The sequence below is a fragment of the Echinops telfairi genome, unplaced genomic scaffold (assembly GCF_000313985.2).
Source record: "Echinops telfairi isolate 266 unplaced genomic scaffold, ASM31398v2 ScPeMD7_7;HRSCAF=31, whole genome shotgun sequence".
Classification (NCBI taxonomy): Eukaryota; Metazoa; Chordata; class Mammalia; order Afrosoricida; family Tenrecidae; genus Echinops; species Echinops telfairi.
In genome coordinates, this window is record NW_022103904.1 from 17,084,234 (window position 1) to 17,107,800 (window position 23,567).

At 38.4% G+C, this 23,567-nt stretch overlaps 1 protein-coding gene across 1 annotated transcript in view; it reads right to left on the bottom strand.

Moving 5' to 3' along the window:
- The window catches only part of ABCA13 (ATP binding cassette subfamily A member 13), a 457,705-nt gene that overhangs the window by 69,062 nt on the left and 365,076 nt on the right, over positions 1–23,567 (bottom strand). The window contains exons 46-48 of the mRNA XM_045286290.1: positions 16,704–16,957; positions 10,292–10,484; positions 6,816–6,925 (exon numbers count right to left, since the gene is read on the bottom strand). Coding sequence (XP_045142225.1) covers positions 6,816–6,925; positions 10,292–10,484; positions 16,704–16,957 — 557 coding nt within the window. The remainder of the gene's footprint in view (positions 1–6,815; positions 6,926–10,291; positions 10,485–16,703; positions 16,958–23,567) is intronic.

Here is a 23,567-nt window from a genome sequence, read left to right on the forward strand (position 1 = left end):
ACAAGAACAAACTCAAGGTGCACCACAGACCATGACTAGTCATCTGTGCTCCAATGTTTATTGTGGGACAAAGAATTGGAAACAACCTAAATTTCCATCTATAGATGAGTGGATCAGAAAAGTCTGGCACAAAGACCCAATGAAGTACTATGCATCACTAAAAAGCCCTGATAATCATATGAAGCACATTGTCTCATGGGAAGAGTTGGAGGGAATTGTGCTAAATGAAGTTAGGAATCACCAAAGGACAAGTACAACATGAGTTCACTGAGGTAAGTATAATCAGCACAGTAGGTATTGAAGAAAAGCCACTTATCTCACACTGTATGGGTTGAGGTACAGGCAAGCAGGTGGGGAACAGACCAAACACAAAGATGTACATGTCAGTCCAACACAAAGAAGGGGAAAGATGGGGGATAGGGAGAAAAGAGGGGAAATAAAGGAGATGATGGCACTGGGGGGAGTTGGGCACTGATCCACCTAGGGGATTATTTATGTCTCTACAGAAATGGGAGTAAGAGCAGACCCCAACCAAACCTTGAGGGTAATGTAACCACAGGGAGTAACTCATGAACAGAAATGTCTACAGGGCTGGCCCCAATCAAAATCAAACTGACCCCATCCCTAGAAGTATGCCCTAAGGAAGACAACAGTAAACCTACAAGTTGGGGAGAGGGACTGGCTAACCACACCGACATGAAAACAAACCAAGAAGGAAAAAGAGAGAGTGAGGGCTTAGACCCCATATTGGCACTCCAAGCCCTCAGGATGACTTCCCTGCAGGGGCCTGCTAAGGCACAGAGAGGACTGTAGCACTGACAACAGCTCCAGATACCATGTCTTTCATTGGAGCATACCATGACTGAGGACAATATTGGAGACACATGGCAGGGAGTGAGTCTGGTCTGACTCACCCCACAGTGGGGCAAACTTATCAGATCAGCACCAGGCACAAAGCAAAGCCACCATGCCGTTAAGGAGCCCCCCAAATAGACGTCAGAGTAGGAGGGGCTGTTGTCAGCCATGCAGTCCTGCCTGTGCCCTAGCAGCTCCGTGCTGGGATGTCTTCCTGCCTGAGGACTTGGTACGCTGATATGGGGTTTAGTCCCTCACTCTCTCTTTTTCCTTCTTGGTTTGCTTCTGTGTGGGTGTGGCAGGCCAGCCCCTTTCCCCAACCTGTAGGTTTACTGGTGGCCTCTGTAGCACATACTTATGGGTGCACAAACAAATGTGGTGAAGAAAGCTGATGTTGCCTGGCTGTCAAAAGGTATAGCATCTAGGGTCTTAAAGGCTTGAAATTAATAAGTGGCCATCTAGCAGAGAGCAAGAAGCCCACAAGGTAGTAGCACACCAGCCTGTGAGATCACGTGGTGTCAATAGAATAAGGTAACAGGCATCAGAAGACCCAAAACAAACAAACAAACAAACTATATTGCTGAAAACTGAGGGATGGAATCAGAGACCCAAAGCCATCTGTAGACATGGGACATCCCCTCACAGAAGAGTTTCAAGGAAGGAATGAGTCAACCAGGATGAAGTAAAGGACCAGTGAAACACACTATATCCCTCTGGCTCCTTGAGGCCTCCCATCCCTATTATCATGACCCCAGTCCTGCCTTTCACTGTGGGCTAGGCTGGAGCATGTATACGAATACATATAAGAGGTCATGACACACAGAATCCAGGTCAGATGGGGAGAGAGGAGGGGAAGAAAAACAGAGGTTGGTATAACATATGAAAATAATAAAAATGTATAATTTACCAAGATATCACAAGGGTGGAAAGTGGGGAGGAGTGTAAAAAGAAGAGCTGATACCAAGGGCTCAACTAGAATGTAAACGTTTAGAAAATAATGATTGCAACATATGTACAAATATGCTCATATAATTGATATATGGACTTATAAGAGCTGTAAGAGCCCCCAATAAAATGATCTTTTAAAAAAATGTTGAATTGGTATATATTCTCAGCAACAAAATCAAAATAAATAAAATTATATATTTTTTTAAATTTCAATGAGTTATTTATACTAGTATTTCTTAATATTTCTCTAAACAGATAAAACTACTTAACATATTTCTATTTGCTTCATTCATTGCTACATAGGGAATGTGATAATAGTTTTGCCCCATTTGTCTATCACTTTGTGGTATTATGGTGGCTTGTGTTTTGCTGTAATACTGGAAGCTATGCCAGTGATATCTCAAATACCAGCAAGGTCACCCATGATGGCAATATTTTAGCAGGTCTCCCAGGTTAAGACAGGCTATCTGTTTCTGGTGAAAATCTTATGAATAAAAGTGGAACATTATCTGATAGAGGGCCAGAGATAAGCCAGAAGATCCAAAGCACTTCCTCTGCAAAGCAGAGTGAGTCTTAATGATGTGGATGCAGTCAAACTTTAGGGATGTTGTTGGTTGATGGAACATGACTTAATATAAGATGAAATTGCAAACATTCACGAGCAATCATAAAGTGGAATGCATGGACTATGAATGACTAAAAATTGTAAGTTTTCAAAATTATATGGAATCCAAAATTGTCGATACCCTTAGAAAACTAACAACCCATTGAGCTACCACGGTTCCTATCATAGGTATTCCATGAGCTAAAATGGACTGGTACTGATCATCTTAAATTAGACAATCATACAGTCTGCTATACCAGAAATGACAAATTGACAAAATAACACAGCATTCATCATCAAAAAGGCAGAGGCATAGTCTACCTGAAGTACAATACTGTGTTAGTGATGCATGCACATCTACAGTGAAGACCAGTTATTATGACCAGTATTCAACTTACACAATAACTGCTAATGGCAAACATGAAAATATAAAGATTTTGCCCACTTCTAACAGGCTGAAATTAATCAAATATTCAATCACCATTGATTGACTTAATGATTATCGGAATATAAAATTGGAGACAAATAAAGTTCAGCATTGAGAATATGGCATTGGTGACAGAAACAAATCCTGGCAATCTCATGATCAAATTTTGCAAGCCCAACAAGCTACTCATTGTTTCTTACAGCAACATCACTGTGATGACTCTATATGTGGGCCTCAGTGTGTGGAACAGACAGAAGTGAAGTTGACTGGATCTTTGGAAATAGATAAAGAGCAGCTCAATTTCATGAGTCTGACAAAGGATAAGGGTTGACTATAGAGCAAACTATCAAGTACTCAGGTGAAAATTCAAGATGAAGGTGAGCAAAATTAAAACAAGTCTATTAAGAGTCAAGATACGACCTTGGGCCTAACCTATCTGAATTCAGAGACCAGCTCAATAATAGATTCCCTGTATCAATCACTAATGATCTAAGATCAGGTGAAACGCGGGATGCCATCAAGGACATCACACATGACGAAAGCAAAGACATTAAACAGAGAGGAAAGATAACAAACTCACAACAAAACGGATACCAGAAGAGACTCTGACACTTGCTTTTGAATGTAGAGTCCCAAAAGTAAAATACCTAAACAGAAGATTGCAAGAGTCAGTCTCAGAAGACAAAGTAAAATAGAACAATGAAATCTATAAAGACTTGGAGCTAGAAAACCCACATGGATGAACATACTTGGAATTTCTTAAGCTGAAATACCATAAAGAATGAAAGTCCTGCTGTGAACTGAAATACTGAAGGGTTCTAGGATAAGGATTCTACGCATGATGGTAGGAATCTCCAAAATGCTAAAAACCAACAGGTCATTTTGGGAACTAAGGTACTCCTGAAGTAAGTCATGGCATTTCCAGGGCCTCTGGTGGCATAATAGTTACAAGTCGGACTGCTAACTGCAAGGTCAGCAGTTTGAAACCACCAGTGGCTCCACAAGAGAAAGGCAGAGCTTTCTACTCCTGTAAAGAGTTACAAGTCCCAGAAACCCACAGGGTCAGTTCTACCATGTCGAGATGAGTCGGTATGAACTCAATAACAGTACATGAACGTATTCATGCAAAATGTAGACAGTGACTACAGATAGCTGAAGAAAATCGATGTCTTTTAATTATGGTGCTGGTGAAGAATATTACATCTACCATGTATTGCCAGACGAACAAACAGAAGACATATAGTCAGAATGTTCCTAAGAAGCAAGGATGGCGAGATTTAGCTCATGTCCTTAGAAAGTGTTATCAGGAAAGACTATTTCCTAAAGAAGAATATCCTTTTTAGTAAAGTAAAAGGTTCCTAAAATGAGAAAGAACCTGAACAAGATAGATTAGCACAGTGACCGCAACAATGATTTCAAACACAGAAATGATTGCAAGAAATATGCAGGACTGAGAGCATCGCCTTGTTCACTGTACACAGGCTCACTCTGAGACGCAGCTGACTTGAGAGCCCCTAACAACAATAAAATACACCTCGGTTCACAGTAGCAACTGAAATAAACTTTTAAAAATAGATAAATGTATTATTTCATTGGGGAGGTATAGCCACACAAAAAAATCAGTTCTGCAGAACAGAAACAAAAATAAAAGGCAAGAAACAGGTTTTAAAACCATTGCTCTAATTGGCTTGTATGATAATTAGATACAAATAGGTAATGAGTTAGGAATTCCTCCGATAAGGTGATTAAGTGGGAACAAGATTAGGCATTCTACTCCCATTAAAGAAGTACAGTCTCAGAAAATCCACGGGAACAGTTCTACACTGTTCTATAGGGCCACTATGAGTTGGAATTGAGTTGATGACAGTGGGAAGGTAAATGGTAAGAAAAAGCATTTCATATATGAAGGTAGAAGCAGAATTAAATTCAACTGCTGGGTCTAGAGCAGAGTTCAGACTAATTAAAAGGACTTCCAAGGGCCAATGCACTTCAAACACTACCCTTGCTCATCTTTGACTGGAAGTTTGGGTGTTGTTATGATGCTGAATAGATTTCAGTAGAGCTTCCAAAGTAAGATGCACTAGAAAGAAAATTCTAGATATCTACTTCTGCAAACCAGCCATTGAGAATTCTATGAATCATAATAACCCTATCTGCAACTTCACATGGGTATGGCCCAGGACTAGACAACATTTTGCTCCTGTGATGACACCATGTGTGGACTCCAAAGCAGCTTTCAACAAAAAATGTCCTCATTGGACTAATCATTGAGGACCAGAAATGCAACATACTCTCTATTGCTGCAAGATGAGACCCCAAAGCTGTCCATAAAAGACCGGGTTCTAGTACTGAGATCCAGGAAACAAATCATGGAAGAAACCACACGCCTGCAAGACAGACTCGGTGTTGGATTACTCAGTTAGCACGGTCAACATAGGCTTACTTTTTTGCTTATTTACTCATCTGTGGTAAATATTAATTTTTTAACCACCTCAAATATTCTGCTTTTAAGTACATCTGACATCTGCCTCTCTCAACCCCACAGGACCTTTCTACAGAATGCAATCCCCCCCCCCCCAAATCTGTAAATCCTGACAATGACAGAGTACCAAGTAAGCAAAGTAAATATGGAATTGTTTGTGTTTATTTATTAATCAGTGTAATTAACAGTTTCACACGTTTTCCATAACAAATGTGGTGAAAAACATATGAAATTGTTGTTTACAGAGAAACTAATTAGTCTAAGTAAGCCCTCACTCACCTTGTTTATCGGTTAATCCACCCACACAGAGGTGGCAAAAAAAAAAGAAAAGAAACCAAAAGATCAATAGCACATAAACTCATTTGCAAGCTAAGCTAGCAAAAATATCAAGGATCATAAGAACATCTAAATAAATAATAATAAATAAATAAATAAGAGATGAATCATTTCCTAATGAAAATAATCTGGTTAAAGGAAATATGTAATAGATTTATAAAAATTAGAGATAGTATTGGATGATGTTTGTGAAATTGCCTAAATAAATAGTAATACATCATAATATATGTGACATTTATAATATATACCATGGTATATATATTTATGATGAAAATCATAAAATGTCAAACTATAGTACCAATCTCTGATGGACTTCCAATTTACTTTCATTTATTATGACATTTTATATAATTTCATTAATAATCCTAAAATTAATTTGCATTCAGAAAGGAGCATACGTACTACAATCAATTCTTTAAATGAAGCGGTAGGAAGAGACACAGGCCATACAACCTGTTAGGGGCATCATAAAATAAGAGAAGGAAGGAAGGGTGTTGCGCATATATAAGAATTTTATATAGCATGGAAAACACTTCCACTCTAGGCAGAGGATACTTCAGTAAGAAAATCATATTATCAGAAAAGTAGAATTATGGATAAAAAAATCAAATTGTATTTCTGCTACACAAAATTATTACATCATTTTATGATATAAGCATTTTGATATTCAAATACATTTGCCACATGAACTTTTGAAGGTGAAAAAAAATGCCTTAAAATAAAAATTAGGGAATAAATTTTTTTTTTTAATTGGAGAATAACTTTGTAACTTAGAAAGAGAAGACTTTCTTAAACAAGATTTAGAAAGACAAAATGCTGCTGTTTCGGGTTATATAAACCATTTTTAAAAGTTAAAATTCAAGAAACAGTTGGAGACAAGTAAAATATGTAAAACAGATAAAGTATAATCAGATAAAGGCAGTTAACAAGAGAACAGTTTAAAAAGGGAGCGAACATAAAAGAAGTCAGACTAATGATTAAAAAATCAATGCCTATTTGGAAGCTCTTTTACTGCTTCTGAGCACTAATAATTGGACAACAAATCTGTGTGAAAATGGCATTCTTAGACTTTAGTCCACAGGACAAAGGAAAAGCTTAGAGGATTCTGGGCTTGGTTATTATCTCTTTAGGTAGCAAAAACACTGAAAACAATTGGGTCTTACCCCATGGGAGTCCTGATGAAAGCATGTCCTGATGTTGGAGTGACGTCACCAGTCAACATTTTGAATGTAGTGGTCTTTCCAGCTCCATTCACTCCTAGAAGCCCAAAACACTGAAAGGAAACACAAGTTGAACAATAACATTAAGATTGGAGATGAATTAGCGTTCATTTCCACCTAACTAGGAATTGATATTTCAGGTTTGTTTTGGTGATTTTGAAATTACTACACCTATATTAAACATTCAAGAATGATTTCAAAATGATTGTACCATTTCATGATATAAGCATTTCAGTATGACTTTATAGACATTGCTGTCTAAGATGAGAAATAAATACAAACTACTCCCAAATATGCTGAGATCAACCATGCCCATATAGATTTTAAAAGAGCTTCCTAGAATGTTCCATTTTCCATTCTCCCCTTGTAAGAGGGTAAGAAGCATTGTTACTAGAGTTCTAGTTCATACATACACAGGTTTCTTCAAAACAAAACTTGTATAAGCATGTCCGTGTGATTAGTGCATGAGTGCAGACTATTTCTACCAGTTTTTGTCTGTTTTGTTAGGATGCCTAAAGATCAGCTGGCTCAGAGTTGATCTTTCCATTGGTCTTATAAAACAGATTGGAGCTATTGAACAGAACGTTATGGAGAAATTTCAACTGTGGAAAATGTTTGGATTTACCAATATGCTTCAGAAAACAAGGTCCAGGATAATCCCTTCAGCACCAGTAGTGAGGGTGGTGATACTGGGAGGGCGGAGAGAGGGTGGGGTAGAAAGGGGGAACCGATTACAAGGATCTACATGTAACCTCCTCCCTGGGGGATGGACAACAGAAAAGTGGGTAAAGGGAGACGTTGGACAGTGTAAGATATGACAAAATAATAATAATTTATAAATTATCAAGGGTTCATGAGGGAGAGGGAAGTGGGGAGGGAGGGGGGAAATGAGGAGCTGATATCAAGGGCTCAAGTAGAAAACAAATTTTTTGAGAATGATGATGGCAACAAATGTACAAATATGCTTGACGTAATGGATGCATGTATGGATTATGCTAAGAGTTGTACGAGCCCCCAATAAAATGATTTTTAAAAGTTGGAGCTATTGAACAGAATTTTATGGGGAAATTTTTAACTGTAGAAATGTTTGGATTTACCAATATGCTTAGGAAAACAAGGTCCAATTAAAACTGTGACTTTTGAGGAGACCTTGTAGACCAATTAAATGCAAGGCAGAGAAGCCTGCACGGAAGGTTACAGCAGCAGGTTCGAGGTTTCCAAAGGGGTAATGCTGGTATATTTTCTTGACGAGCACATGGTGATCACCAGGGCTTAGTATGAAAACGTTTTAAGAAAATTAAAAACTAAATTGGTGAGAAAATGCCAGAAAAGTTGCAAATAGAATTTTTTTTCCCATCAAAAGACAGTGCACCGACTCACTCCTCAAGCGCAGCAATTGTTGTCAGATAATTTCACTGGAAAATCTTACCATGATACGTGTACAAACTTGATCTCGCCCTTCTCGACATTTTTTGTTTGTTCCCAAACCTCAAAGACCATTTAAAAAGAACAAAATTCGTGTCCCTTAAAGATGCCCAAAGTGTGGTCTTGCCATAGTATAAAAGGACAGAAGTCCTCAGGGAAGGATCAGAGAGATGGAAGCATGGGCGTCAGTCGCCTATAGACCTAGATGAGCATATGCCAGAAAGCAATTGCTTCACATTCTAATATTTGTGCTTAATAAGAGTTTCTCTGATTTTGTAGCAATAGTTTCTAACTTTCCCTCATAGGAGTATTACAGTGAGCATATCCACACCATACACATGTACACAGGATGCTCCCTGTATATACATATAGGGATACATAGACTCATAGATAGACAGATGATAGCTAGTTAGAGAAATGGATGAAAACCAACCTCATTGCTATCAAGTTGGTTAACACACAATGGCCTTGTAGGAAGAGTAGAACTTTTCCAAGGGATTTTGAGGTTGAAGGGAAGTCTCATCTTTCTCTTGTAGTGTTTGGTGGTTTGAAACCTTGACCTTGAGGTAAGCAGCCCAAAGTGTAGCCTATTATGCCACCAGAGCTCCTTTAGAAAGCCATAGATTTCCAAACTTAGTTGGTCTACTGACCACTTAAAAAAAAATCAGAAATTCAAAGTGGGTTATATCATTTAATGATTAGCATCTCTGGCCTTCTTTTGAATTTAGAGTAGATGTTTCAGATATGAGTGTATTGACCTGGGAGGAGTCAAGCAATCAATCCCAAGCAACTTAACGCTGGTCTTAGAATCTAGGTATTGACTTTTAGTAGAATAAAATGTTAAGAAAATATTTTTGTTGTTGTTTTCTACTATGTTAAGTCTAGCAATCCAGTTTTAGATGTCTTATTGAATTATATTTTGTTTTATAGACCAATTTACTTTTTTGATGACTTCTCCATGGTAGTTTTTAGCTAAAGAGAAGGAGAAAACTTGGGAATTTTCATATGAAAGATATTCCATGTAACTGAAAGTTTCCAAGGAACCATTTCAGTTTATATGCCTTTAAATTTTTATGAAGGAGAACTGGAGACATCGTGTTAGACTGCTAACCCAAAGATGATCAGAACCCACCCAGTGCTTTGTGGGAGCAAGATGAAGCGCTGTACACCTATAAAGATTTATAGCCTCAAAACTGTCTGGAGCAATTCTACTTCTGTCCTAGAGCTTCGCTATGCCTGGAATCAACTGTATAAGCTAAGTTTTTGTGACGGATTGCTTGACTTCTCCCAGGTTAATACACTCATATCTGAAACATCTACTCTAAATTCAAAAGAAGGCCAGAGATGCTAATCATTAAATAATATAACCCACTTTGAATTTCTGAGGAGCTTGAGACAATATAAAAGTAAGGTGCTCTTTTATTTTAAACAGTTAATTGAGGCTAATCACTTTTGTAACTTATTTCCCTTTATACACTAGGCACAAATAAAGAGCAATATTACTTATTTACATTATTATCAGATATTTATTCTCATATTAATGCCACATTAATTTTTTTAAGTATGAGCTATTGTTATGGTATTAGAGTTTTCTTTACTTTGCTAGAGTAGCATTTTCCTAGATGGGTCTACTAGATTACTGAACAATAGTGAAGTCCAAATAAGAGCCGAAGTCCTTCCCTTCATTAACTGGATTCACAAAATAGTTTCACTAAAGAAAAAGTCATTTCACAACTCAAAAAATGATTTTAACTTGGATTCACACAAAAATTAAATTATATAATAAAATGAAAAGAAAATGCTATCATTCAGTGAAGTCTTCAGGCATCAAGAAAGGTAACTCTCAGGTATTCTACACATCTCCTCCTACTCATTTTACAATAGTTCTTGAAATTAGAAGACATCATAGTTCTTATTTCAGATATCATGAAAATAATTTACCATTAGAATCACACAGGCTTGCTATATGAAAAGGTAGAGTAGAAATTCGATACCTCTCCTCTTGGTATGCCCAAACTAATGTCTTGCACAGCGGTGGTCTTCTTGAAAAAACTTCGGTAACTTTTACTAAGGTTGTACAACACAAGAACGTCTCCACCAGTTCTTCCTGCAAACACCCTCATTTGCTCCTTTTCTACATCCACATCCTTGGAAGCTTTGATGGTGCCAGTCAGAGCAGAGTGGCTCCTGGAAAGATACCAAAAGAGTTCATGCACTTGTGAGAGATGATACTGGAATCATCTACACAGAGCAAGATGTCAGCAATCTAGAAAAGCAAAATAGAGAAATCACCCCAGACACCAAAAACGGTTTTCAGAACATAGCAAAACAAACAAAAACTACTGTTGCTGGTTCATAAAAATGATCCATAGGCTTTTCTCCACAAATCTCTCTGGAAACAGGCTGCCAGGCCTGTCTTCTACAGACCCACTGGGTGGAAACAACTCTCAAGACCCAGGGCTCCAGACATCTGCGATATCATTCTACGCCTTCCATCTGATTATTGATTGTCAGAAATAGTCATTTTTCACCCTCTAATCTGAAGAAACATACAAGGGGGTGCCCCCCCCCCAACACACACACACCAAAAGATGGAATAAAGCTCTGCTGGGTGCAGCTTTCATAGTACTAACTGTCCTGCTAGCTGAGCAGCAAGTGCACCCAGTGGTGTCACTCGGGAACGTTCTCTCCGGTCACTGTGAATGTGTTGTAAAAGCAGCTTCCCTCGAACCTCATTTTTCATTGATTTAAGAGAACAGTGTGTAGCTGTGAAATTCTGTTTCCTGTTCAGGAAATATGCCGCAGAAACTGTGGTGATGTTGAACACAGCTTACAAGGACAGTGCTATGGGAAAAACTCAATTGTGTGAGTGGTTTTCTCATTTCAAAAGAGGGGAAATGTCGATTAATGACAAACCTCATTCTCCCCGAACAGATGAAGATGTCAACAAAATTTGTGAACTTGTTCTCGAAGACCAACCATGGACCATTGAAGAGATGGGGAAGTTAGCTGGACTATCCTGGAGCTTAGTTCAGTGACTTTTAATGGAAGATTTGGGAATGCGAAGGGTCACTGCAAAATTTGTGCCTGGGTTCTGACTGACCGGTAAAAAAAGTGTCAAGTGGAAACAAGCCATGCTTTGAAAGAACAGCTCCAAAGTGACCCAAACTTTTTTCCCAAGGTCATTACTGGTGGTGAGACATGGTGCTGTTCATATTCTTACAAGTCAGAAAGCAAACATTAATCAAGCCAGTGGAGACGCCAACGTCACCTCACTCATAAAAAGCTCAAATGAAGTCAAAGATCAAGATAATGCTCATTTGGTTGTTTGATGTGAGGGGGCTAGTGCATTTGGAGTTCATTCCACCAGGTCAGACTGTTGATCAAGCTTTCTTTTTAGAGATTCTGAGAAGATTGTGCAACTGTGTGACAAAAAAGTCCTGGTTTGTGGCAAATAGGAGACTAGTTTTGCCACCATGACAATTCACCTGCTCATGCAGCCATCTCAGGACACCAATTTTTGGCAAAAAGCCAGCATGCCTCTGTTGCCCCACACACCTTATTCCCCTGACCTCACTCTGTGCAATTTCTTTCGGTTTCTGCAAATGCAGAGGGACATGAAAAACAGCAATTTGATGATGGAGAAAAGGTTAAGAAAAAACATGAGGGAGGTGCTTGTCAGTCACCCAAACAGATAAGTTTGAAAAATGTTTCCAAGAATGGAATTGCAGATTTGACAAATGTATTAAGTGTAATGGAGAGTATTTTGAAGTTCATAAGGTTATTTAATAATAAAATTAAATACATAACTTAATTTGTTTTGTTTTATTTTCGGGGGGCGGGGGAGGGTTACCCTTTGTATATGTTCCAGTAAGAAACTAAAATGTATCACCACTAAACTAGACCTACTTTTCAATATAGAATAATAAAGTCATACTGTCAGAGAAGGCTATCACAAAATTATCATAGGGAATGGACTTGTCTAAGTACTTTTAGAAGAATAACTGTCATTTAATAGAGTTGATTAAATATACTGTCATATGCCATATTATTCATTCAATTCCAGTTAAGTAATATTGTATGACACAATAGAACTGCCTAATAAGGATTCTTACAGATTGCATATGAAAGTACTCAATTTTTTATAGCTATGCAACATATATTGAAATGTATATAAGCATCGTATGGGAAGCACATTGTCTAGTGTGTCAAACATTGAATTCAATAGCACAAGAGGATTTTACAAAGTTCATGGAAAAAAACATTTAGCTTGTAATTCTATTTTTTCATTAACTTTTTAAACCTTCCTTGTGCTTGTCTGATGAGTAAAAGATTCATCTTGAGTTCTCTATATTATTTTCAATCTGCTACATTTTAACTTGCAAATAAATGTTCAATTTCCCCTTTAAATTGTCAACATTTTAATGATTAAAATAATACAGATCAGTGAGTTAGCATCATATTAACAGCAGTTCCCTGGTTTTCATAATGTATTATGGTTATATGTCATCATATTATCATTGAGGGAAATAATTGAAAGGTCCATAGGAATGCAGTATACTATTTTTTCAGATTCTCAAAATCATAAACTATTTCAGAACAAACTAAAATATAATACCTAATTCTAGTTCCAAGTACCCTTAGTCATTTAACATGTATATAATTTATTCCACAAACAACACAGATGATAGAAACCATAACTAAACACATAGAAATGTATATTACATAATTCCAACTACATAACCCTCAAAATATTAAACAATAAATCAATGGATACAAAAATTAAAAATCAGGGTTAGCTTTAGAGTGGTTATTGACTCGCAAAGTTCTATGCAGAGAATTTCAAGGGGTTGGCAACTTTCAATTTTTTTATTTGAAAGTTACAAGGGTATGTGCAATTTTGAAAGTGCACTTTCCTGCAGGAATGCCATTTCAGAGACAACCATAAAACGTGTGTGTGGGGGGGTTGTTAATTCCATACCAGACCCATCTGTTTTCTTCCAGTTAAAAGTAATTTTTTTTTCGGGAGGGAGGGGGAAAATGAGAAGCTGATGCTTACATGGGGCTTACATGCTTACAGGGGCTTACATGGAGAGCAAATGTTTTGAGAATGATGAGGGCAATGAATGTACAACTGTACTTGACACAATTGATGTGTGTATGGATTGTGATAAAGAGTTGTATGAGCCCCTTATAAAATGATTTAAAGATAGAAATAAGTAGAAAATAAATAATAAAACACAGAAAGAATAAAAAGAAAATTAACGTCTAGAAAATAATGATGGCAACATGTGTACAAATGTCCTTGTTATAACTGATGAATGGATTTTTATCAGAGCTGAAAGAGCCCTCAATAAAATGTTTAAATAAATAAAAACAAGGCTTGTACTTGTTATTAAATTTTTTTAAAAAGTACTTTTCTTTCTTTCTTTTAATTTTCCCCCAGAAGAAAATGTTTTATTTTGAATGAAATGCTAGTTCTCCCTAAGAACAGGTATATACATCTGGGAAACATGTAATTTGTTTCACTAATCCTAGAAGAAGCACATGAGCCTGTGCAAACACAAGGTGTTGAAGGGAACAGGCAGCAGACATCGAAGAACAAAAACCATCATTGTGTGACCACCTTCCCCACATAAACACTGAAGAGGAATGTGTGCATAAGTAAGTGTGGTGAAGAAGGCTGATGGTGCCCGGCTATCGAGACCTATAGCATCTGGGGACTTAAAGGCTTGAAAGTAAACAAGCAGCCATCTATTCCAGAAGCAACAAAGCCCACATGGAAGCAGCACACCAACATGTGTGATCATGAAGGGCCAAAGGGACCAGGCTTCAAACACCAAAGGCGGGGAGAAAAATCATATCCTCGTCAACGAGGGTGGCGCGTGATGGGGACCCAATGCCCATCTCTAGAAAACTGGACATAAGGGTAGTGGGGAGATGAGTCACTTAGGGTTCAGTATAGCAATAATGAAACCCACAACCTTCCTCTAGTTCTTAAATGCTTCCTCCCCCCAACTACCAGGACCCCAATTCTGCCTTGCAGACCTGGTTAGACCAGATGATGCACAGCGGTACAGATGGGAATTGGAAACGCAGGGAATCTAGGACGGATGAACCCCTCAGGACCAGGGGTGACAGTGGCGATACCAGGAAGGAAAGGGGTTGTAGAAAGGGGGAATTGATCACAGGGAGCTACATATAACCTCCTCTCTGTAGGATGGGCAACAGAGGAGTAGGTGAAGGGAGACGCCGGGCAGTGTAATATAAGATATAATAATAATTTATAAATTATCAAGGGTGCATGGGGGAGGGGGGAGGAGAAAGAGAGGGGGAGGGGAAAAAAGGAAAATGAGCTGATTCTGGGAACCCAAGAGGCAAGCGAATTTTGGGAATGATGAGGGCAACAAATGTATAGATGTGCTTTACACAATTGATCTATGTATTGTGATGAATTGTATGAGCCCAAATAAATTGATTTTTTTTAAATCCCTAAAATAAAAAAAAAAAAAGAAGGTGCATTTCCTAATCTTTACGCTGCCTTGGTCTTCCAGAGGTCTTTTATCCCAACCCAACTCTATTCCTTTCTCTTGCTTCCATCTCCTGCACTCTCCCCCAGCTGTGGTTCTCCTCTGTCCTCGTTAGCATCAAACAGGGAGTTGTATCAAGACAGCATAGTTTCCACCTCCAGACCATGTGCTCCTATGGATCTAAGGTGGGGTCCAAAGACACTCTAATGGGTGGAAGACCCTTGTCTCGGTTTACAAGCTGGTCTCCTCACAATAATACACAATAAAAAATATATATTTATCAAACAGCACTCATACATGGGCCCCTCTTCCAGTTGGCAGTCATAATACAATGATATCTATATTTAATTTTTTTTTAAATATAGATGATCTCTAATTATAGTGGAACTTCCCAGTTCTCTAGCATACTTAACACCAGAAAAGAAATGCCATCCTGGGCCCATTTGACTGTCCTGAACTGACTGAAGCCTCAGATCCAAAGAGCAAATGCCAACTCCAGAAAGGAGAGAGGACTCAAGAAATCCCAGAAGCCTGTCCATCTCTCTGTAGCACAGGCAGTGCTCAGGTTCTAAAGGAGATATAGATTCCTCAGCAGAAAAGCAAAGGCCAACAGAAGGGTCTGCAGGACCACTGTTGTGGTGGTGTGTTTGGGAAGTGCATCAACACAGTAGTCTCAGAGGACCCACACCTTTTGTCCTTATCATGTACTGCTCATGGATAGATTGCGTTAGTCAGAAGCAGGCAAGGGATCTGCAGGGTAGGGGGTTTATATTCTCTTCTATGATTCAACTACTCAGAATATAATTTTAATTGGTGTCTGTGAAAAATGCAGTTTAACCTATGAAAGTAGGAACCTACATAAGGCAGAAACCCATCAGAGAAAAAAGACACTCCTAATTGGATCCCAAATTCAGTCAGATATTGGAAAGCAATGTATTTTAGAGTTATCATGGCCAATTCAAGATATTTTGAATTATATTCAGAACAGTTGCCTCTTTGAGCAAATGAAAAGAGGATACATAAGAAATAGGCCAAGAAGATACAAAGGGGTGAAAAATCTATAATGATGTCAGCATGCTATTTTAATAAGTTATATTTATAAGTTCAATAATATTTCCAGTGGCATGGTACTAGTTAGCAATTTCAGCATGAAAGATTCCTCTCATAAGGAGAATTTGGCAGGAAACATGCACCACTTGGAAAGACTAGGCCAGTGGATCAAGGGCACATAGGTCATGGATGGGGAGGTACACCATTGTAGACCCTTCAGCACTATCTTTCATATATCTGATCTCACAATAGTTTAGACACTCTTGCGAGGTACCTTAGACTATCAGTGAGATATATAGAAATAAAATACAGATAGATATATATCTACATAAACCATATGTATACAATATTATAAATACACATGTATTGTGCTGCTAATTTTATCCTCAGCAGCAACAGAAACAATAGTACCTGCAAAGTTCATGTGCTTACCTGCACTGCATTCTAGCACCTACCTGCTTCTAGGAATTAATACCTTTAGCTACAAAAAAAAAAAGGTAAAAGAACAACCCAAAAGCCAAAAAAAAAAAAATTTAAGGCATTGATTATAATAGAGCAATTGAGGAATTTCAAAATAGGAAATGCATTCATAGAATTAAATCGTTGGAAAGAGATTTTCATAGGGTGGTACTTTGTCTTTTGACATGCTCCTTCTTAGTGCTGGTGATTGGCACCAATAACAAAGGAAAACATATAATATAAACTCATTAGAAAATGATCTGACATTCCTTCTCTTCACGCACTTTCCATGGGAATATCTGCCCCGCCTCCCTTTGTCCTGGAGAATCTACACCACGTACTGATGGGGCCGGAAGGAAGGACGTACCTTGACTGCTGCAGATGATCCCAGTGCAACAGAAGCCTCAGAAGGAGAAGCGCTGTGCCCTGGAAGGTCAACTCCACAAAGATCCAGCCCAGGAAATTCATCTCAAAGGGACTCACATAGGAATCAATGCCAAAATTGTGGGTCAGGTCATATTTGATCTGATTATAACATAGCTCTATCAGTCCTCGGCCCAGACAGAATTGAGGAAAGATGGTGAAGACCCACTTGAGGACATCATAAATATTCTGTAAATTCTGTACAAGGAAAGAAAGATAAAATAATTCAATTTTAAAATAGCCACATTTAACAAAACATATCAATAACATTCATTGCTCCATGGCCAGCCCCCTGTTCTAATCTCTCCTTATACCATTCAATAAATCCTCATAACAAGCTATAAAGAACTCTCATCTATAACCATATTCTTACTTCCAACTGTCTCTGTGGACTGCAAGCAAAAGGAAATCATCATTCTAGGCTACTTACTGTGAAGAGCACAAGCTGTCCCTTCTTAGAGACACAGATTCCTCAATCACCTGGCTGTGTTTCTCTAGTCTTCGAGTCAGTTATTTCTAAGCGTCTGTATTTTCCTAAACCATCTCAATCGCAGAAAAAACCACCCATTTTTCGAACATTTTCAATCCTTTAGTGTTCAAAGGAAATAGGATCTACCAACAGGAATTCCGTCGATGTCTTTCTTTCCCCTTTAGTAACTCAGGTCATCTATAACTGGCCTTCTTTCCCGCTTTTCTACGGCATCTCTCCCTCTAGGTAGGTAGATAAGAGGGCCCAATTGGTGGGCTGAGGTCCTAGAGGAGAAGAAAGGATTGGAGCAAGAGCCCAAGTCACAAATTCCTCCAGGAAAGGAGACCAGCTAGAGGGGAACTAAGTTAGTAAGGGGGTGGGCTACTAACTGCCAAGTCAGCAGTTTGCGATCCCCAGCAGCTCCACAGGAGAAAGCTGAGGCTCTCTGCAATCATACATGTGCACAGGGCAGTTCTAGTCGGTCTTACAGAGTCGCGCGATGAGTCACAATCGACTCGTGGGCAGTTACTTGGATCTTCTCTACTTGCTCCTTTCCATGAGTGATTTTCCTTCTCAAGTTTCTCCCATCTTTAGAGCTCAATGTGCCTCATGTCCACATCTTTCCTGCCTACCAAACCTCTCTTGTGTGAGATTCCCAAACTTATTCAAAGTGCCATTGCTTTTTTCCTTTCTTCACCTCGTCACCTCTTTTGCTTTTTCAGCAGTTCTTGTGCCCTCTGAAACTGGAATCAACAGGTCATCAGAATATGCAAAGTTCTTATAGGGGACTCTCAGTTAAACTCATGTCATCCCCAAGCCCCCTTTCGTCCAAAATGCTCATTTTCCTGAATCTAGTCTTCAAAGTTTACAGAATCTCAAGGACTTTATATGCTTCATCAAATGTATTCTCAGTGTTCTCTACCTCGGTAGAGGTTTTCTTAGGGTTCACCTTCTTTCTCTGAGCCATTGACTCTCAAATCCAGAACTTTTAATCAGATATCTTTACTAAGCACCACATTGTTCTTCTTATTGGTCATCTCTCTGTAGATTCCAAAAACATCTCAAATTCAACATGTCCAAAATGAAAACAATCCAAGGACTTCCATAAAAGAATTCACTTAGAGTTGACAAGCATTTCTTTATTTTTTTAAAGATGTGTCCATATTTCTTTTTTTATTAAATACTTTTATTGGGGGCTCTTATATCTCTTATCACAATCCATACATTCGTCCATTGTGTCAAGCACATTTGCACATATGCAGCCATCATAGTTTTCAAAGCATTCTCTCCCCACTTGAGCCCCTGATACCAGCTCCCCATTTCTACCCCTTCCTCCCCCTGCCTGCCCTCCTTCATGAACCCTTAAAAATAGACTTTGGAGACAGAGTGTGGCAGCCATCAGACTTGACTGTGAGACACTAGTAAAGGCCAACAAACTGACCTTGAACTATTTATAGGCTTTCCCATTTGTTGTCAGTGGCTTTCTTTTTGTTGTTGTTGTTGTTTTGCTTTTGGTTGTTGTTATTGTTTTGTTGGTCTTGACTTTCTTTGTTGTTTTGTTTGGCTTTGCCTGTTTGTTTGTTTGTGTTTTTTTGCGCCTATTAGTGTATCTGAATGTCCATCTAGGTAAGACAGGCAGGAATAAACAATTCAGAGATGAAAACAATGGGACCAATGGTTCCGGGGGATACGACATTTCTTGAGTTTTGACCACATTCCACACTCTGTTTCAGGTGTTGCAATAAGAGCAGAAAATGTCTCCTTTTTGAGCCTGCCCATTAAATGGCAGCAGCATTTAATATTTTCTTCTCTCTTTCACATCCCACATCAAATCAATTCTGTTGCAAAATAAGATCAATAGCCACCTTCTTCTTTCAATTCCTGTTGCTGTTATTTTAGTTCCAGCTGTAAGACCTTCTCTCCTGGGTTTTTTTCACAGTCCTCTTTCTAACCAGTCTCCTCACTCTGATCATTAGCCTCTCCCAATTTTCTCACACTTCATCTTTTGCAGAAAAAACCTGAATTCCCTTGATTACAACCACTTAACTACATTTTCTCTTTTCCTAAGCACGTTGGCAAGACATGGGATTCCCACTCTGTCTTTCACTATTTCTTCAGCCTTCGATTATACCACCTTTCCCCTTTCACATTTATTTTTCAGCTTTACTCAGTCAAAAAAGTCTACCATAACGAACTCTTGACCTTGCATTGTGCTCTTTTCTGACCGTAAGGCTTTCCATTTGCCCCTTTTAGTATATTAGCTCTGAGGTCACCTCCTATCCCTCCCAAACTTGGTTAGTAGGTACTTTTGTATCTCATAGGACAAGCTAGGCTCAGAATTAGCACACCTTTAATCACACTGTTCACCTCTCTCCTTGATACACTGGCCTCTACATTCTTTGAAGGCTACTCAGGAGTATGCTCATCACTGTAGCCCAAGAAATTCATGTACTTTTGAAATATAGAAGATGATTCACAAGTAGAATCGAAATGAATGAATGAATAGTCAAAAGTTTGTATCCTCAGAACATTTCCTTCTAGAGAATAGATGCAGGAGCCTGGTAGTATGTTGGGTTGCTAAATCCAAGCTCAGCAGTTTGAAACCACCAGCAACTCCGTAGAAGAACTATCAGGCTTTCTACTCTCAGAAAGAGTTACAGTCTCCGGAAGCCACAGGGGCAGTTTTCTGATTATGAGTGTTATGAGTCAGAATCAAGTCCATGGCAGGGGGAACTGAGAAAAAGAGGGAGATATGCATATTTTATACAAGTCCTATGTCCTAGTGCATAAATAGTTAATTCTTTCAGTTTTAGCGATTATTAGAAAGGGTATTCTTCCAGTCACACACTTACTTAACAACGAGGGAAAATATTTAAGCTTCTGGACTTTACAGACAAGCAAATTTGAGTTTAAGAGATAATGCTTCTGCTTTTTAGAAATATGCTGCAAGTTACATAAGTAAATTGTTTAAGACACAAGTGGACATGGACATTTAAATGAATGGACAATATTAGCAGTTACTTTACCAGTTGACGGTGAGCATTTAAAATATGTGGACAATTCCTAGCTCATATTTGTTGCTGTTGTCTTAGGAGGCATAGAGGTAGTCCCCACTTCTGGTGACCTCGGGTAAGCTGGAACAAAGGGTCGCCTAAGGCTCTTTGTTTATGCTTCTGACAATGGCTCTACCATAGTGTGTTGAACACTATCCAAAGACTAATATCTCTGCCATAGGAAACACAGACTTCAAAGAGTAAATTGAAATACTTAACTGCAGAGTTGGCATTTAGATATAATGTAGCTGATTTAAAGTATTTAACAAAAATCATATAACTATAATTACAAAAGGAAATCTATGGAAACATGATGGAGAGTTAGACTTGCATATTTGGTTTTCCTCTTTCTCCTCAAATTCAATAATTGATCCAAAATAATGATTTTTTTATGAGTTCAAAATTATCATATGTATACATATATGAAAAATGGTATATTTAAAAATTAACTTACAGCATCATCAAATATAAATTTCATAATACATAGGGTCCAAATTTCCTTATAACACAGATTTATAATCAACTAATATAAATGTAGTCTTCAATAATGTGGTTTGGAGGCAATAAAAAATTTATAAAGGCTTTTAGAGGCTATTATTGTTATATTATGGCTTATTTTCTTCTGCATAAAGACACAGAAAAATTATAAAAGCTTCATCTAATTGTCTCTCCATTCCTAAACTGATGGAGTGTCACTGTTTACAGATTTCAACCAGACAAAAAGGAACTTATTAATCCCACTTTCCATAAAGTTATGTTTTTCTGTCAATTACTGTGCCGCGTGAAAGGACTTCTACTACTAATTATAATATAGAAATAATAAAGTCTTTCAGCCTTTAAATCAGAAAATAATTAGGGAAATTATTTACTTGCAGTGATGATTTACATCAGCCTTTAAAGAATTCATCATTTTTCCTATGCAACTATAAGCAAATTCAGTGTCCATAGGTGTGCACACTGAATGAGCAAAGAGTCAGTACATGTAAGGGAGGATGTGACTCTACAAATTCACTGGGACAATGCTCTTCCAATGTCTAGGCTCTGTGGAGGGGGAATGAAAGTGAGCAGTAGAGATAGGAATAAATCACTGAAGCCCTTGCCATTTGCCTTGGCTAATCCTGTGCTATCAGGGAGCCTCACCAATGGGAGAGATAGAGGCTTTAGACCTTCAGTTAGAACCCAAAGTGCATTTTTAATGGAAGTTACATTTTCATTTTTTGAAAATTAAACATGATCCACAATGGTTAATACTGGTTATACTGGTGATTATTTGTTGTTCAAGACTGCTTTGAGAATCCTTTCTTACTTTGTTCTTCTAAGTCTCTGAGATTATATTAAAAACTCCACACTTTACAAATACATGAAATTATCCATTTAATAATGTTGAGTTTATAAACAAACTATCAAATAGAGAGCAAAGAAAACAAAGACCTTAGAAAAAGCAATAAAACACTTCTTTTTTTCCCTAAGGACTTTAAGCTAGCTTTCCACAAATAACCATTCTCCACTGGATTTATTTTTCAAGTAATTAACACTATTTTTAATTTGAGGACTGCAATCCTCTTCCATCTAAGGCTCCTGACCAGTTTCCTCTTTGCATCAGGAAGAAACTTACACCTTCCTCCCTCGACCTTTTGTAGAAAAATCCAACTTATGTCATTGTGTCCCCTAGAGCAAACCTGTTTCTGAGTCTCTCCCTAGACAGATTATGAAAATGTATCTGCGGTCTTCCACATGAGGTCATTGCTGGCATCCGCAGTGACCCATATCATATTAGAGATGTGATGAAGGAGGAGGGGAAATTGTATAACTGATTCTGCTGAGTTCAATTTCTCCTCAAGCTAACGCCAATTAATAGCTCTACTTTTTTTTTCTTTAACACTAGACTAGTAATATGGATTAAAGTTAACAAGGAAGCTGTAAAAATCACCAAAATAGATGGATTCTTCCATTGAATGCATAATATTTGCACACATCACAGCTTCTATCATCCAAATATGATACACAGTAATAAAAGACAACAATAAAAACAATGTCCACTATCACTTGAGAATCAGCTTACTCTCTGGAATTCTGATCCTATAGAAGTGAGCCTGTCCTATTGTGCCAAGTATTCATCTCTGTCCCATTTTAAATGAGACCAGAAGTGCATCCTTCAGACCTGAGGGCTCTGGGCCTTTCCTCTCATATTTTCTCAGCCACTAAGTCAGGGGAACATCTAGTCCATATGAACTACTGAGGAATCAGACTGCATGCAAATAGCAGGAAATCAGAAGCTGTGTAATGTGAGTCAAGAATACAGAGACAATTGTCCTCCCTAGAGATACCTGAATTAGTACTGTGTGCAAGTATCTGTCGGATGTCCCATGACAGAACTCTCTTACCTTGCTTTTGGATGTTGAAGGGGGGTCTTCTCCGTCTTACACATCATTTGTATTTTTGCCTTTATACTAATATGATCTTATCCTTACGACCTTAGTGTGATTTCTCTTACACTGTTTTCTGTTGGCCTCCAACTATGAAGTACAGGAGGAATGGATGTTGGATGATAATAACTGTTACAAGGTGTTGTAGGGAACACAGGGGTGGGTGATGGGTGATGGGAAGGGAAGGGTGGCTTCAGGCGTGAACCTTGAGGGCGGGATTGGGGTGGGAGCACTAGAATTGAGTGATTGCATAGCTCATTTGGAAGGCAATGTGGCCATGTTGGGCTGGGGTTGGGGGGGTGGACCCTAAGATAGATGTGATGATTATACAACTCCTCTTGATGTGATCGAACGACTGAACTGTTCAATTGTAAAACATGTGAATTATGTTCCAATAAAGCTGTTGGTGGGTGGGGCAAGGGTGAACAATATAGATACACAGAGAGTGCAAACCTAATCCATGCCCATAGTACGTGATTTGAAGCAGAAGGTAGGTTATAGATGAGGCCATGACCAGGTGTGTCACAGTGGGGAGAATATGTGGTAGAAGCACAAGAATGGCAATAAAATGATATGTCAACAGAATGGATTCAATTTGACCTAGGGACCTGCAGGGGTTGACAGGGACAAAAGCAACTAATGAGAATGGTCTGTTAAGGAAGGGGTTCTTATCCAGTGCCATTGAATAAATTTTGATGCACAATAACCCTATAGAGCAGAGTAGAACTGATTTTAGGGTTTCAGAGACTGTGAATATTTATAGGAGCAAACAGCCTCATCTTTCTCCCATGGAGTGGATTATGGGATTGAACTGCAGGCTTGAAGTTAGCAACCCAGCATTTAGTTGGCTGTATCACCAG